Source organism: Balaenoptera borealis (genome assembly GCF_965194805.1).
Source record: "Balaenoptera borealis genome assembly, chromosome: 6".
Classification (NCBI taxonomy): domain Eukaryota; kingdom Metazoa; phylum Chordata; class Mammalia; order Artiodactyla; family Balaenopteridae; genus Balaenoptera; species Balaenoptera borealis.
In genome coordinates this window covers 26,231,464-26,248,442 of record NC_138863.1, presented here as the reverse complement: position 1 = coordinate 26,248,442, position 16,979 = coordinate 26,231,464, and the positions used below count along the sequence as shown (strand labels likewise).

At 42.3% G+C, this 16,979-nt stretch overlaps 1 protein-coding gene and 1 pseudogene across 3 annotated transcripts in view; one reads left to right on the top strand and one right to left on the bottom strand.

The window, feature by feature from the left end:
• LOC309630739 (cyclin-Y-like protein 1) overlaps nt 1–9,233 on the bottom strand; it is a 34,093-nt gene extending 24,860 nt beyond the window's left edge. The window contains exon 1 of one of the 2 annotated variants that reach the window (XM_082396386.1): nt 8,690–9,233. In XM_082396386.1, the coding sequence (XP_082252512.1) occupies nt 8,690–8,915 (226 nt within the window). In that variant the 5' untranslated portion in view covers nt 8,916–9,233. The remainder of the gene's footprint in view (nt 1–8,689) is intronic. The other variant, XM_082396385.1, reaches the window with a different exon arrangement.
• Nucleotides 9,234–14,952: 5,719 nt separating this feature from the next.
• LOC309630927 (thioredoxin, mitochondrial pseudogene) lies at nt 14,953–16,770 on the top strand (annotated as a pseudogene). Its single transcript has 2 exons — nt 14,953–14,964; nt 15,249–16,770. The product of its transcript is annotated as a thioredoxin, mitochondrial pseudogene (transcript).
• The last annotated feature ends 209 nt before the right edge of the window (nt 16,771–16,979 follow it).

Below are 16,979 nucleotides of genomic sequence, written 5' to 3'. Positions count from 1 at the left end.
TGAGTTGCTTTTGGCAAATGTTCTTCAGACAATCAAATGGCTAATTCTAACTCCATTCAACAAATGAACTCATTTAATTGGCTGTGGTTTATCTGGGGGCTATTCATCATGGCAGATTTAAGAGGACTACATAAAAGTTCAATGTTCTAATCTAGAGGAACACTTCCATGATAGTGATTTTTAACTTTGCCCTCTATTTCCAAAGCTAAACTCACTTCTTCATTCCACGCTGCATGATTAATTTGGGGCTTCAATAAGAGTACTTTCTGGAGCAGATCATAGGGCTACTAGAAAAAAATTTTGGCCATACCTACACGAAAAGGTGGGTCTGCCTGTAGCCCACCTTGCACCAAGGTGGGATAGCGTCTTCTATTTAGGCAGAAATACAAAACAAGCACAAGCTACCACACAGGATAGTAAGGTTGTTGTTTAAAACAAACAGACAAACATAAAAGCCCTATGACACTTCCTCAGCAAAGTCCATCTCAAACCATTTAACCAATCTTTTAAGAAACTGGACCAAGATTCAGATAAAGAGTAATGGTTAAGGCAATTATTTCCCAAACCACATAATAACTGATCTGTTTTTGAAAGATGGCTTTGATGGTCAAAGTGAAATACAAATATATCCCTGCCTCTTAGAGAATCCAAAGAATACACACATTGATATATTAAAAACTAATTAGTCTAGTAGTGAATTCTGTCTAACACAGCATTTCACAAATGTATCTACCTAGAATCCCCTTTTCCCACCCAGAAAGAATTTTGCACGAACAGTAATTTGGGACTTCCCGTCTTAACAGGAATCTGAGCCATCCATTTTAATGTCATTGCCAGCACTAGTAATTTACAGAGCTAAACCAACTGCTTTGTTCTTCATGAAAATTCCTTCACTGAATTTGAAGTTTATCAAGCTGCTTTTGGAGAAAATATTCTATTCAACATTTTTATGTAAAAGACCCATATAATTATTTTAAAGTTTTTTTCTCCTACATATTTGAAAAACTAAGACAATGGGAAAATAAATTATTTCAGCTGTACACAAAGTGGCAGGCAGAGACTTTCACAGCTGCCTCTAACCTATAGCTTCCGAAAGAATTCATGACTACTTACCTATACCAAAAAGAAAGTAAATAGACTACATTTGAATCTAAAAAATAAGCAGAAATGTTTGCAAAGTAGCTGTATTATTTATCAGTGTCTATGGCATGGTAAAACTTAACAATTTTCAATGGAAGTCCAGGAAAATTAAGTGCCAGAATCAAAGAGAAGCAAGCTTTAACACACACACACACACACACACACACACACACACACACACACACACACACACCCGCCAAACCAAGATGTGCTACTACAGATCTAAATACAAAAATCAAGAAGGCTGGGATAAAAGAAATGACAACATGCAAAAAAAAAAAGTAAACTTAGCCCAAGTGACCAGAAAAAAGCTGGCACTCTCCCTACTCTATCCTAGGGGGTTCAAAGGTAGGCACAGGACCCAGGACCGGCCAATCAATCACAGCTGTCCTGGGACTTCCCAAGAAAAGAGAAAGGCAGAACTGTACTCTAGGATCCTTAGCTAGTCTTGAGCTGCTGGACACTCCCCTTGCTATCATGAGGGGAAAGGCTTTTCAGGAGACATCAACAGAGGAGAGCAGAACTGAGGAGATCATTTAACTCCTGGGTCAAGTAGTGCTTAACTCTGTGATGTTCTTTTAACTTGCAACTGAAGGAGACCTGGTTAATCAGCAGTACTGATGATCACACTAAAGGTGGGGAAAGGTAAAAGTCACTTGCTCATTCCTTTAACAAATATCATGAACAAAAATCTGCATGAGACAAAACGATGCTCTGTTTAAAAAATTACACACAACCATTCACAATCATTAACACACAATGATTCACAACCGTTACTTTTAGTTGCTTTTCTTATACGTTAAAAAAAGCTCTAATTAGTGTACAATTTATGTCTTCTTGTTACTAACAAGCGCTCTCCACCCCACTGTTGCATATTTATTGTCTAATGAATACACACTGGCCCATCAAGTGTTATTCCTATACTGGACTTAGCCAATCCCCTATTGCTGGGGATTGGTGCTTACAAAGTTCTATTCTTAAAATATTATGAGGAAAATCTTCACGTACATAGTTTTTTAAAATAATGGTTTTATCTCCTTAGCAAAGATCTTCGGAAGTGGAATGACTAAGCCAAAAGGTTAGATCACTTTCACGGCTCCATGTACAATGCTAAATTGCTTCCTAAAGAAGGTGGGGGGCACATTAGGGTATAATGCTACCAATCATGACGTTTTGAGTTCCTACCCTTGCTTTGGATACTTGAGAAAAAAAAAAAAATTCCTACTGATATGAATGAGGAACCTCACTGTAGATCTAATTTGTATTTCTTTTGATTACACAGTTTGACCATTTTCCCACAGTTATCAGTGTTATTTCCACTTTGGTGAGTTGGCCTATCATTTGAATGTACTGTAAACACCAGGGCCCTACTGCTGTCAGTTTGCATGAGGTTTTCAGAAAATATTAATCTTTTGTTTATAGCCTATGTAACTAACAATTTTCTATATAACTTGCACTTTTTGCTAATGAAAAATACCACATCATTATCTTATAGAATGGACATGTGAGCCATTAGACAGTAAACTCATACATACACACAATATTTCTGCACTTCCCATTAACTATCTTCCCAAGAGCCTAAGGAGACTATGATAAAACCTACCACACTCTTCACTATCACAAAGGTAAGACTGCCAACTATTAAGCAAAGCTTTACCACCCACCATCCCTCTCATCCCTCTCCCCACCACATGCACACACAGTAATTTAGAGACTTCAGGAAATTACTGTGCATTCAGGAAATTACATGGATTCTTCCAAAAGTTATTTCTTTAGAAACCTCTAAGAATGTTTTACCCAGGAGAGATATTCTTGAGCTCATGATTAGGGGTTATGATTAAAACTGTATTTTAAGACCCATCATTTCTGTATTATCAATTTAAATTGCAACTTATTTGACAGCATGATAGGTCGATGTAGAAAAAGTATGATTAAAAAAAAATTAAACTCGGTCTTAATGTAAACATTCCTCAGAGGAAACCTGTAAAACACCACCGACACTGAATACTGTTTTTCCTCCAATCTAAGATTCTACCAGTTGTTAAGATCCATCTCAATTGCAGTTGTTAAAAGTGTGAAAACATAGGCAACTTAGAACAAATGAAATGCATTACTGAAGGCTAAAAGTGTTAAAACTATGCTATCAAACTGTCGATAAATGATTTTTCCTTGTTAAAATATTAGAGGGAGAGGGAAGTGACCAAGAAAGCATCTGACAGAAGCAGCATATTTCAGAAAGCGATTAATATCAACATATTGATTTCAATATATTCCAAATAAACAGGAGATGTCAGCAGTTTCTGGGCCAACTGCTGAGCACCAGTTTACTTAACGGTAACCACTGCATTTACTGAACTGCCCTAGCATCCCTGTACTGTACAGTGTATTAGTTTTATGGCTCATAAGACAAACATTACAACCCTTACAATTACCATGGAAACTGATGATCTCATCTCTCTGAGTCCACACTTGCCACCGCAGTCAGGGAGGTCCTGCCAGCCGGCCCTGAGCTGGGCGGCCTCACCAGCGGGGACACAGCAGGCTCCTGCACCTGCCAGGCTACTGCTCACCCAAGCCTTGATCCTGCTTTCCTAGCTTCTGACCATCCTGGCTTCCAAACTTCCCAGCTCTGGTTTCCAACTGCTTCTGTACCTGCCTCTACCCTGGTTCTCAGTTTTGCCTTATTTTAATCCTCAATCAGTGTTACAGTGATCATGACTGAGAGGTGACACATAGGTAAGTACACCTGGCTTTATATATTTCTAAAGAGTACTTTACTCAGTTTCTTGGACTTTTAAGAACCTTTCTGGGTTGCAAGTTACCTTCATTTCATTTCACATTACGCAGTGTTACTGTTTTAACTCTTAAGTTTTATTACTTTAATACACTAAACCGACAACAACAAAAAAGGGTGAGAAAAAAGGTAGTATTCCAAAGAAGCTCACATAATGTCAACAATAAATTCTGTTCCTATATGCCATGCATTTGGAATTTACAGTCCTACTCTCTATCAATACTCATTTTTAAAACCTTGGACAACTCAATTTATACCTAAGAGAAGAATTCCTACACTACCTCAGAACATGGTGAGAATCAAACGAAATGCAAGAGCAATCTATATACTACAGCCTATTTTAGACCCTTATTAATATCGCTTTTTTGTTCAAGCCACTGTTGGCTCTCACCTGAGCTACCGCACCAGCCTCCTAACTGGTCTCCCTCTCTGCTTCCTTCCACCCTTACAGTCTATTCTCACACAGTAGCTGGTCTGCTCTCCCTCCACCCTCTCTACCCCCCTTCCCTTTTTCTAAGAATTAACATCATTCCCCTGCATATAATCCTTCAATGGTTTCCCATTACAATTAGGCTAAAATTCATATTTTTTGGTCAAGGCCCACTAGGCATACAAGGTCTTAATCCCCCATATTCCTCCTGGCATTCATTCACTCGGCTGCAGCCACCCATCTTTCTGTCCTTGGCACGCATCAAGCATACTCCCTTCTTAGGAACTGCACAGAAGCCTCTTCTCCCACAGCCTCACGTGGCTCTCTTAGGACTGCTCATGGGTCGCTTAAGGAGAGACGCTGTCTTTAACCACCCCTTGTAAAACTGTCCTCCTCCCCAGCCCATTACCTTCATTTTCTTTCTTAGTGTTCTCACTACCTGATGTTATTCTTGTGTCGTCAGCCCCCAGGCACCTCCAGAAAGGAAGGACCTGAGTTAGGATACGGGTTTTGTCTTGTCTAACCACTGTTTGTCCTGCCTCTGGAATGGTGCCTAATAATCAGGTTTCAGTGTACCCAAAACCAGTTAAGTTTCTCCCAATTTTCCCACATCATCTAAGATTTCTTCTAATGCTGTCTTTTGATGTGTCTGTCACCTAAGACCAGAGTTAATTTCAGATCTCTTAGAGTAGTAGTTTAGTTACTCAGAATCAAAGACACAAGACAGGTTACCAAGAACCACGAAAACCTAAAAGAGGAAATCTAATGTTCAGTGAAAAATCAATGGTAACTTTAATTTGGGAAAAGAACATTTAATGTTAAAATACCTTTACTACAAAATGACTCACCCTATGAATTTAATGAAGTCGTAAGACAAAGTGTACAATCAGAATGCTATAGGGAAGTATCAATACAATGCATCAGTTTTTACCTGTGTCCCCTGAATAAAGCATTATAATGGCATTATAAAAGATGCTCAACCATAAAGGCTGGGTAAATGAATTATGCTCCAACCATTCGATGGCACAGTAAACAGCTGGTAAAAGGCAGGCTGTAGAGCCATGCGCAGTCGCATGGAAATACGTCACCCTGGAGGACTCTCTAGGTGCCAGCACGGTTCCCGGAGCTGCATGCCGTTACTTTTGTTTATAACAAAAAGTGACAAAGTGGCACATAAAGAACAGTCCCATCTTTGTAAAATAAACACAATGTTATGTTTATATGCATACAAAAGGTTCAGGAAGAATCAGCACCAAAATATTAATAAAAATTCTGGATATTCTGAGTGTGAGTGAAGGACTTTTCTGTGTTTTCTAAACCTTTTACATCAAATGTTTATTAATACTGTCACCAAAAAAAGGAAAGATCTGTTGCTCAGAGGTTTTTCCACATCATATTGCCAATTCCTTCCCTACCCACTCTTCAGGGGGATGGGAGGTAGGGGTCACTTGAGAGAGCACCTTTCACCAGAAAATTAGCAAAGCTCCTAAGGTCAGAACATAAAGGCTGTAGGAAAAGTTGATGAATAAAAATAAAATCAGATAATAGGACCGTAGCATCTTATTTTCTATTATGACACTACCATCAGTTATATTAGATATACTGTTAAAGACAAAGTAGTAAAAAATTCTTTTGAGTCTATCTGAAATCTATACTACGTTCTTACGAGTTACTTTTTTGAGATGGCTTGAAGAAATCATGTTCTTCTCCAATGTTTCTGAAGAACAAGACAGAGCATCATTTATGGACGATTTTCTCTAAGTAACCAAATAATTCTTCACTGTAGAAAAGCCAAAATGTTTTATATCTGAGTAGGTATTTCTCAGTTTCCAGGGAAACTGATACAAAATTGTCTGAAATAAAGACATAAAGAGCAAACTTCCAATGTGCCTGTGCTTTATATTTGGTGTTCTGACCTTGTTTCTATGTAAACTTCATTAATAGGCAAATGCTGAAATTGAGGTTTCTCTTATCACTTTATTGAATGCCCCCCCAAAAAAGACAAATTGAAATGAAATTTTAACAATCCTGTTAAACATAAAAAGGTAAATTCTGTACTCATGAACTCTATTTTTCCAGTTCCTGATTGAGCACTCCTTCCTTACCATACATAGTCGTATGCTAAATGCTTAGTACCTTACCTGCCCGCTTACCAGCTTCCCCTAGTGTCCCTCTGTGCAGGGCATTCTCGGCTTCAATTGGATTTCACCAGAACAAACTCTTTAAATTATATCAACGTGTTTACCTGACTGATAAATTTAGGCTATTTCATGACTTCTACTTTTATTCATATCCATTGCAATGTATATACAGACAGAGAATGGAGAGGTAAATGTTGCTTCTGAGTTGTGTACAATCAACTGGAATGGCAATAATCAAAACTGGAGTATGCTGAGATAGGCCTAACTTATGGATAAATTATAAAATATAAGGTGCACTCTAAACAGTTTCTTAAGCATCCCAAGAACTGAATTTGGCATATCTACCACCTCCCAAGTCTGTCTCTTTTGTTCAGTAGCTGTGTTACACAGTCATTTCAGATCTCTAAGTCTTGGCTTCTTCATCGGCAACAGAGGGAGAATATATACGGGCCTTATTTGTAGATGGAAGGGCCAAGTGAAATACACAAGAAAATGCATTGTACATCTTAAAAGAATTCTATAAAGGTCCAATTTTCGTCTCTCATCCTACACTAGCCAACTACTAACTGTTTTTAAAAATCATTTAGAGGCTTACCTTATAGCAACAAGCAGAGCAGTTTTCACAAGTACTTACATGCTTTGTGTTTAAAGCTACAATTAATTCACATAATTTGTTCATTCTTTCACAATATCTAACTATTCTGAAAAGGGAGTACTTTCCACTTACAAAGCCACGTCCATCATAAGGGTGAATCCACAGGCTTAATTATTCTAACTTTTAAAGAAATTAAATAAACCCAACTAAAATTTAAATAGAAGAGCTGTAAGACATTTCGTCTATGAAATAATGAAATAATCTCTGGCATTTAAATGAAACAAATGGGCCAGTGGGGCTTTAACATCTTTATGATACAATGTTTTATACTTCAAAGAACAGTCTTTATTAAAGTGCCACTATGCTACCCAGAAATTTTTTTTTTTAACCTAGAGCCATCCCTTTCCAAAATTCTAGAGGCAAAAATCAAACATTTCCTCTCTTCTCTCTCTCCTCTCCTCCCCGACAACACCCACCCCCAGCCACTTAGTCTTCAGAACTTTTACCTGAACATTCTTAAAGTTAAATAGTATTCTCCTGGGTGGGGGTGGGGGGTGGGGTGGAGGAGGGAGCCATGGAGACATTTTTCTGCAGGATGGATGTGGTATGTTAACTCCCAAACCTTTATATTACAAATTACAATCTGAATTTGTTTTTTCTCCTTTGAAACTTCTGTCCAGCAGTCTCAGGAACCACCTCACCCCTCCCTTAGAACAGGCAACGTGCAAAAGAAGTCGGTTAAGGCTGTGCAGCTGAAGACATACTTGTGTCAAAGTGGGAATTTAAAAGTAATCAGAACTCCATGGGGTCTCCTTTGGTAAAGAAAAAAAACCCAACAACTATTCTCTGCAGCCGTGGCAGTAACGTTTCACACCGTTCACAGTTCTTTTAAGCCCCTCTCCCACCATTTTCTTTCCTATCGTGTTCAAATTATAGTTAGAAGGGATAAAGTAGCTTCTATCAGGGCGACTGAAAACATTAAAATCCAAAGAATTTTAGTTAAGAACACCACACTGACTCTGTCCATCTCTATTTTGAATTTAAATGACAAATCCTCTAATGTTTGTCTTAATTGTCTCGAGTATCAACTACCTTAACGAATAGAAGTTATCTATATCATCAGGCCCTTACCTAGTTCCTTCGCTTAGGTACCATCTGGATAGGGAGACGGGATGGATACGCCGAAGTTAGAGTATTTAAGTTTTCATTAAGAAAAGAGAGAATACACCAGAAAGTCTCTGCTAAGTCCCACGAGATGTTAAATAGAACCACGAACAGGAAGGGCCGCGGATTGGAGGGTCTCAGGCCGGGCTGGGAAATGGGAACGGGGGAAAGAACTGGGCATTCGGGTAGGGAAGAGGGAAGGAGACTGGCTGGACGCGACTGGTAAAGAATAAGGGGTGGGGGCGCCAAGCAGAGCCAGCCTTCGTCCCCGGTGCCCAGCCCTGGGAGAGCCAACTCCGGGCAAGAAGGAGCCCTAGGCGGCGTCTCCCTCCCGGGGGACCCTGGGGGCGGCGGAGGCCAGAGGTAAGCCCGAGAGCAGACGGCGCCGACCCCGCGAGGGGCGAGGCGCGCCCGCCGCTTCTTACCTTCGGGCATCTCCCGGTCGCTGACGTGCTGCAGGTGGTGGCCTTCGCCACCTGCGAAATCCAACTCGGCGGGTTCCACGGCAGCCGCCGCCGGAGCTACTGCCACCGCGTTCCCGGCCGCCGCCTTGTAGACCTCAGACTCGCAGTCCGGCTCCGATGACCCCCTGCGCCGGCCCAACTTGGGGCAGGCATTGGGGGACAGGCAACAAGACAGCGAGTTCCCCATGGGGCGCCTTCACTCCTCGCCGCCGCCGCCGCCGCCTCCGCTCGTCCCCCGACTCCGCCGAGCTCAGAAGCCGCCCCCTCCCCCAACAATGGCGCGGCGGGCACTGGCAGCCCCGGGCTATGCCGGGGCTGTGCCGCACATGCAGACACGACTTGCCGGGCTCCTGTCCGCCCAGCCGCCGGGCCCCGGGCAGGGGCCCGGCCCCGGCCGCACCCCCGCCGCCGCCGCCGCCTCCCCGGAACCAACTAGTCTGTGAGGGTGGTGACCAGACCGGCTTATTTAAAAGGGGTGGAAAAAAAAAAAAAAAAAAGGGGTGGGAACCAGACAAGCGCTGAGACGCGCAGCCACTGCAGGGAGAGAGCGCAGCCGGAGCTCCTCCTCCTTCCGCCGCCGCCTCCTGACTGAAAGTAGCTAGCCCGGCCGGCCCTTGCCTACCGGAATGTGTCCTTCGGTCACCTGGTTACGACGGACCAATCACGACCAGAGTTCCCTCCACGCGCACTCCTCAGAGCGCAGGCATGTAACTCACAATGCCCCGCCCCCGCCCGCGGCTGCCCCGCCCCCCGAGCGGCGCGCCCCGGACTCTGGTTTCCATTCATCTCTCGCGCTCCGAGCTTTCCGGTCCTGCGGGAAGCGCCGCGGGAGTTTGTTAATGGAAGCCGTCCTGAGTCAGTGGGCTCTGTAGAAAGCCCCTGTTCGTAAAATGCCAGTTCAGTTAGCAACTCGGTTTCACCGGGTCGACAGTTGACTCATTTGATGTATTGCTCAGCGAACTTAGTTTCACCCCAATTTTTGACCGTTTTTTATAACTGAATGCTCCTCCTGTCTTGCCTTCCAAAGTGTTAGTTTCCGCCTACAGTTTAACCATAGCAACCCCCGGGGCCCTGGTCCTACTCTCAATAAAGAGCTGTGGCTGTGTCTTGAATGAGACTCGAGGACACGTCACCCCTCCACTTCCTCATCAGTAAATTAGGTACCGAACTCCTCCCTCCCACCTCTGAGGCGCTGGGATTCAGCAACTCGCTTTTCTCGCCTGTTTCTCTCTTCCACGGCAGGAGTTTCCAGGTTTCCCTACTTTAGCCAACAACAACGCATAAAGCACGATTTTCTCATACAAACTTGAGAGTCACAAAGTGAAGTACCACGGTCTTGATTTGATGAAGATGATAACGATAGTTAACATTTGGCAAACACTATGCGCCAGCCCCCGTTCCAAGTGAGGTACTCATTTAACCCTCGGGAACAAAATCCTCAGAAACCTTCATTTTACAGATTTTACAGAAGCTAAGTAACGTTCCCAAGGTCACATGATTGCTCAGGGGTGTGGCCAGGATTTGATCCCTGATTGTGTGGATCCCCAAAGGCACCTTATTGTGATCATCAGAAAATAAAGGTAGAAGTCAAATTTGGTTGGAAGTGGCATAGTGTATCAGGATTTTCTTTTTTTAAGGAGGAACAATTTTTTGATGTGGATTTTAAAATACTTTCCCTTCATTCAACATTGATTAGTCCCTCCTACATGCCAGGCACCCGTGTGTGAAAAATAGTCCTGCCCTCAGTGACCTCAGGCACGGTGAGAAAACAAAGGCTTAGAGAGCCCAATAGTCTGAGGTCACACTGCTGCAAAGTACTTAAACCTGAAATTCAAACCTAGATCTATTAACCCCAAGTAGATGCTGGGGTAAAGAGCTTGGTTTTCTTCCCAGAAACATGAGAGCCATTGAATGTTGTGAAGTTAAGGAGTCACTATCAGGTGGTTTGTAGTGAGGTCACGCTTGAGAATAAGTAGGACTGATGGAAGCAACAAAACCCATTAAGAGACTTTATATTCATCTAAGCGAGGAGTGAGGGTTCAAACTAAAGGCAGTGGCAGAGATTGGAGTGGAGGGAAAGGATCTGAGGTCATTTGGGAGGTAGAATAGAAGTGCTCAGTGACTAGATATGGAGCGGGAAGGGGAAAAGAGAAGCAAAAATGGCTGCTAGGGTCCTGGCTTAGGGAACTATGTAGAGTGTGGTTACTTTTTCTTAGATAGTGCAGGAAAAGGAAGAGGTTTGGGAAGGAAGATCATTTTGGGTTCTGTTAAGCGGAACATAGAAATGGAGCTCTCTGGTTGAAAGTAAGCCTCTGCAGGCTAAGTCCATTTTGTGATATCCCAACTTATGTTTTCAAAAATAACACATTAAATCAATTTAAAAATGTGATTGGGGAAATTCCCTAATGTTGACAGCTAAGAATATCACATTTTTCATGGAGCAACTTGGAATCTATGGTTTTAGTAAATGAGGCATCCTATGTAAAATAAAACTGGTAAATGAGAGCTCTACCCACCACCAGAGCCTCCCATCAAGTCTCTTAGATAGCCTCAACCACCAGAGGGCACAGAGCAGAAGCAAGAAAAACTACAATCCTGCAGCCTGTGGACCAAAAACCACAGTTACAGAAAGATAGACAAGATGAAAAGGCAGAGGGCTATGTACCAGATGAAGGAACAAGAAAAAACCCCAGAAAAACAACTAAATGAAGTGGAGATAGGCAACCTTCCAGAGAAAGAATTCAGAATAATGAGAGTGAAGATGATCCAGGACCTCGGAATAAGAATGGAGGCAAAGATTGAGAAGATGCAAGAAATGATTAACGAAGACCTAGAAGAATTAAAGAACAAACAAACAGAGATGACCAATACAATAACTGAAATGAAAACTACACTAGAAGGAATCAATAGCAGAATAACTGAGGCAGAAGAACGGATAACTGACCTGGAAGACAGAATGGTGGAATTCACTGCTGCAGAACACAATAAAGAAAAAAGAATGAAAAGAAATGAAGACAGCCTAAGAGACCTCTGGGACAACATTAAACGCAACAACATTCGCATTATAGGGGTCCCAGAAGGAGAAGAGAGAGAGAAAGGACCAGAGAAAATATTTGAAGAGATTATAGTCGAAAACTTCCCTAACATGGGAAAGGAAATAGCCACCCAAGTCCAGGAAGCGCAGAGAGTCCCATACACGATAAACCCAAGGAGAAACACGCCGAGACACATAGTAATCAAAGTGGCAAAAATTAAAGACAAAGAAAAATGATTGAAAGCAGTGAGGGAAAAACGACACATAACATACAAGGGAACTCCCATAAGGTTAACAGCTGATTTCTCAGCAGAAACTCTGCAAGCCAGAAGGGAGTGGCATGATATACTTAAAGTGATGAAAGGGAAGAACCTACAACCAAGATTACTCTACCCAGCAAGGATCTCATTTAGATTTGATGGAGAAATCAAAAGCTTTACAGACAAGCAAAAGCTAAGAGAATTCAGCACCACCAAACCAGCTCTACAACAAATGCTAAAGGAACTTCTCTAAGTGGGAAACACAAGAGAAGAAAAGGACCTACAAAAACAAACCCAAAACAATTAAGAAAATGGTCATAGGAACATCCATATCGATAATTACCTTAAACGTGAATGGATTAAATGCCCCAACCAAAGACATAGACTGGCTGAATGGATACAAAAACAAGACCCATATATATGCTGTCTACAAGAGACCCACTTTAGACCTAGGGACACATAACAGACTGAAAGTGAGGGGATGGAAAAAGATATTCCATGCAAATGGAAATCAAAAGAAAGCTGGAGTAGCTATACTCATATCAGATAAAATGGACTTTAAAATAAAGAATGTTACAAGAGACAAGGAAGGACACTACATAATGATCAAGGGATCAATCCAAGAAGAAGATATAGCAATTATAAATATATATGCACCCAACACAGGAGCACCTCAATACATAAGGCAACTGCTAACAGCTATAAAAGAGGATATTGACAGTAACACAATCATAGTGGGGGACTTTAACACCTCACTTACGCCAATGGACAAATCATCCAAAATGAAAATAAATAAGGAAACAGAAACTTTAAATGACACAATAGACCAGATAGATTTAATTGATATATATAGGACATTCCATCCAAAAACAGCAGATTACATGTTCTTCTCAAGTGCGCACGGAACATTCTCCAGGATAGATCACAATTTGGGTCACAAATCAAGCCTCAGTAAATTTAAAAAACTTGAAATCATATCAAGCATCTTTTCTGACCACAACGCTATGAGATTAGAAATGAATTACAGGGAAAAAAACGTAAAAAAGACAAACACATGGAGGCTAAACAATATGTTACTAAATAACCAAGAGATCACTGAAGAAATCAAAGAGGAAATAAAAAAATACCTAGAGACAAATGACAATAAAAACACGACGACCCAAAGCCTATGGGATGCAGCGAAAGCAGTTCTAAGAGGGAAGTTTATAGCTATGCAAGCCTACCTAAAGAAACAAGAAAAATCTCAAGTAAACAATCTAACCTTACACCTAAAGAAACTAGAGAAAGAAGAACAAACAAAACCCAAAGTTAGCAGAAGGAAAGAAATCATAAAGATCAGAGCAGAAATAAATGAAATAGAAACAAAGAAAACAATAGCAAAGATCAATAAAACTAAAAGCTGGTTCTTTGAGAAGATAAACAAAATTGATAAGCCATTAGCCAGACTCATCAAGAAAAAGAGGGAGAGGACTCAAATCAATAAAATCAGAAATGAAAAAGGAGAAGTTACAACAGACACCGCAGAAATACAAAGCATCCTAAGAGACTACTACAAGCAACTTTATGCCAATAAAATGGACAACTTGGAAGAAATGGACAAATTTTTAGAAAGGTATAACCTTCCAAGACTGAACCAGGAAGAAACAGAAAATATGAACAGACCAATCACAAGTAATGAAGTTGAAACTGCGATTAAAAATCGTCCAACAAACAAAAGTCCAGGACCAGATGGCTTCACAGGTGAATTCTATCAAACATTTAGAGAAGAGCTAACACCTATCCTTCTCAAACTCTTCCAAAAAATTGCAGAGGAAGGAACACTCCCAAACTCGTTCTATGAGGCCACCATCACCCTGATACCAAAACCAGACAAAGACACTACAAAAAAAGAAAATTACAGACCAATATCACTGATGAATATAGATGCAAAAATCCTCAACAAAATACTAGCAAACAGAATCCAACAGTACATTAAAAGGATCATACACCACGATCAAGTGGGATTTATCCCAGGGATGCAAGGATTCTTCAATATACGCAAATCAATCAATGTGATACACCATATTAACAAATTGAAGAAGAAAAACCATATGATCATCTCAATAGATGCAGAAAAAGCTTTTGACAAAATTCAACACCCATTTCTGATAAAAACTCTCCAGAAAGTGGGCATAGAGGGAACCTACCTCAACATAATAAAGGCCATATATGACAAACCCACAGCAAACATCATTCTCAATGGTGAAACACTGAAAGCATTTCCTCTAAGATCAGGAATGAGACAAGGATGTCCACTCTCACCACTATTATTCAACATAGTTCTGGAAGTCCTAGCCACGGCAATCAGAGAAGAAAAAGAAATAAAAGGAATACAAATTGGAAAAGAAGAAGTAAAACCGTCACTGTTTGTGGAAGACATGATGCTATACATAGAGAATCCTAAAACTGCCACCAGAAAACTGCTAGAGCTAATTAATGAATATGGTAACGTTGCAGGATACAAAATGAATGCACAGAAATCTCTTGCATTCCTATACACTAATGATGAAAAATCTGAAAGAGAAATTATGGAAACACTCCCATTTACCATTGCAACAAAAAGAGTAAAATACCTAGGAATAAACCAAAAAACAAAAAAAACTGGTAAATGAAAACAACATTTAAAATTGTGTTGTCATTAGAGTATACACAAAGTAATTGAAGCTGTAGGTATAGAAGTGATTCCCTTGAGAAGACATGTATAATAAGGAAAGGAAGAAAGGAAGGAAGGAAAGAAGGAAGGAAGGAGGGGAAGAAGGAAAGCAAGAAGGAAGGAAGAGAAGGAAGGGAAGGAAAGAAGAGGTCTTCAAAAATAGGGAGATTTAAGTGGCATTTAAGTAATCCTGCCAAAGGGAGCAGTGGCAATCAAGGGACCTGAGTATTAATTAGGAATGACTGATCACGTGAGTCCCATGAGGGTAGGGATCACATCTGCTTCTCATTTCTGGAGCAGAGCACCTAGCACAGTACCTGGCCAGTAGATGCTCCATTCGCAATTGTCCAGTGTTGTCCATGGGGCAGGAAAGCTACAAATACCATTGGCTGCGGCAACTGGGTGACTGGGGATGTGTGCAAGCTGGATGGCAGGCAGTGAGTAAAGAAATGAATAGGGAACAGAAGTGCCCTTGACCGGTGGGGAGGGCCGCGCTGTGCACCCCTCTGCTCTCGCTGCAGGGAGATGGCTTAGCGACTTCTCCTGGGGAGGTTCCTGGCCTCCATAATCTGCAGGAAGCCCTCTCAGAGTCAGTGGGCGCCCCTTGCCTCCAGGGCCCTGCAGACCCCACAGCGCAGTCCTAATAACCTGACAGTAACACCCAGCCAAGCCCAGTCAATATACACCACCAGAGTCTGTACAATGACCTTTAACATCCAGGATGGACCAGACTTTCAAGACTGAGTTGTCAACGGTGAGACACCAGTGGTTGTGGATTTCCATGCACAGTGATGTGGTCCCTGCAAGATCCTGGGGCCAAGGTTAGAGAAGGTGGTGGCCAAGCAGCATGGAAAGGTGGTGATGGCCAAGGCGGATATTGATGACCACACAGACCTCGCCATAGAGTATGAGGTATCAGCTGTGCCCACCGTGCTGGCCATCAAGAATGGGGATGTGGTGGACAAGTTTGTGGGCATCAAGGATGAGGACCAGCTGGAGGCCTTCCTGAAGAAGCTGATTGTCTGACAAGCAGGGAAGCGTCCTGACTGCCCCTGCCCACCTGGGCCCCATGGTCCCGGGGGACCCAGATAGAACTCATAGCCCTTCTGTGCCGGCCCTTCCTACCTCCTCCCTCTGCCTGGCCCCTGTGGGTCCGTGCTTTGGAGACCAGGCCTCCAAACACAGGAGCCTCAAGTGCTCCCAACCTGGCTGACCGCCAGGGTGGCCGCCCAAGGAGCGGTGCCGCCACCGAGCTGGGACAGCCGTCTCCTCACCCACTCTCTGCTCCTTCTAGGGCTTGTTGCCGTGCTCCCAGGATGCTGGGACAGAGTCCCGGGGCCAGCCTGCAGTAACAGCTTGGTCTCCCTGCTCCCTTCTGATCTGAACCCCAGTGCCTGGCTCATCTGCCTCCTGCATTTTTCTTTCCTGCTGCTGTTTTGTAAAAAAAAAAAAAAAAAAAAAAAAAAAAAAAAAAAACAGAAGAAGCAAAAAAGAAACCCAGGGCTTCCCTGGTGGCGCAGTGGTTGAGAATCTGCCTGCCAATGCAGGGGACACGGGTTCGAGCCCTGGTCTGGGAAGATCCCACATGCCGCGGAGCAACTGGGCCCGTGAGCCACAATTACTGAGCCTGCGCGTCTGGAGCCTGTGCTCCGCAACAAGAGAGGCTGCGATAGTGAGAGGCCTGCGCACCGCAATGAAGAGTGGCCCCCGCTCGCCACAACTAGAGAAAGCCCTCGCACAGAAACGAAGACCCAACACAGCCATAAATAAATAAATTAATTAATTACCAAAAAAAACAACCCATAGAATACAGTACCAACAGCGGACCCTAATACAATCCACGGTCGTTGGTGATAACGATGTGTCAATGTAGGTCCATTTATTGTAACAAATGTACCACTCTGGTGTGGGATGTTGATGATGGGGAAGGCTGTGCATGTGTGAGGGCAGGGGGAGTATATGAGAAGTCGCTGTACTTTCTACTCATTTTGCTAATGTTTTGTTATTTGTAATTTCTTCTTCTAAAAAAAAGAGGATATTAAAAAAAAAAAAGAAATGAGTTATCAAGCCATGAAAAGACACGAAGGAACCTTAAGTGCATATTGCTAAATAAAAGAAGCCAATCTGAAAAGGCTGCATACTGAATGACTCCAACTATATGACATTCTGGGAAAGAAAGTAAAAAGATGTGATAGTCAGGGGTCAAGGGTCAAGGCGGGGTGAGGAAGTGATGATTAGGTGAAACAGGAGATATTTAAGGCAGTG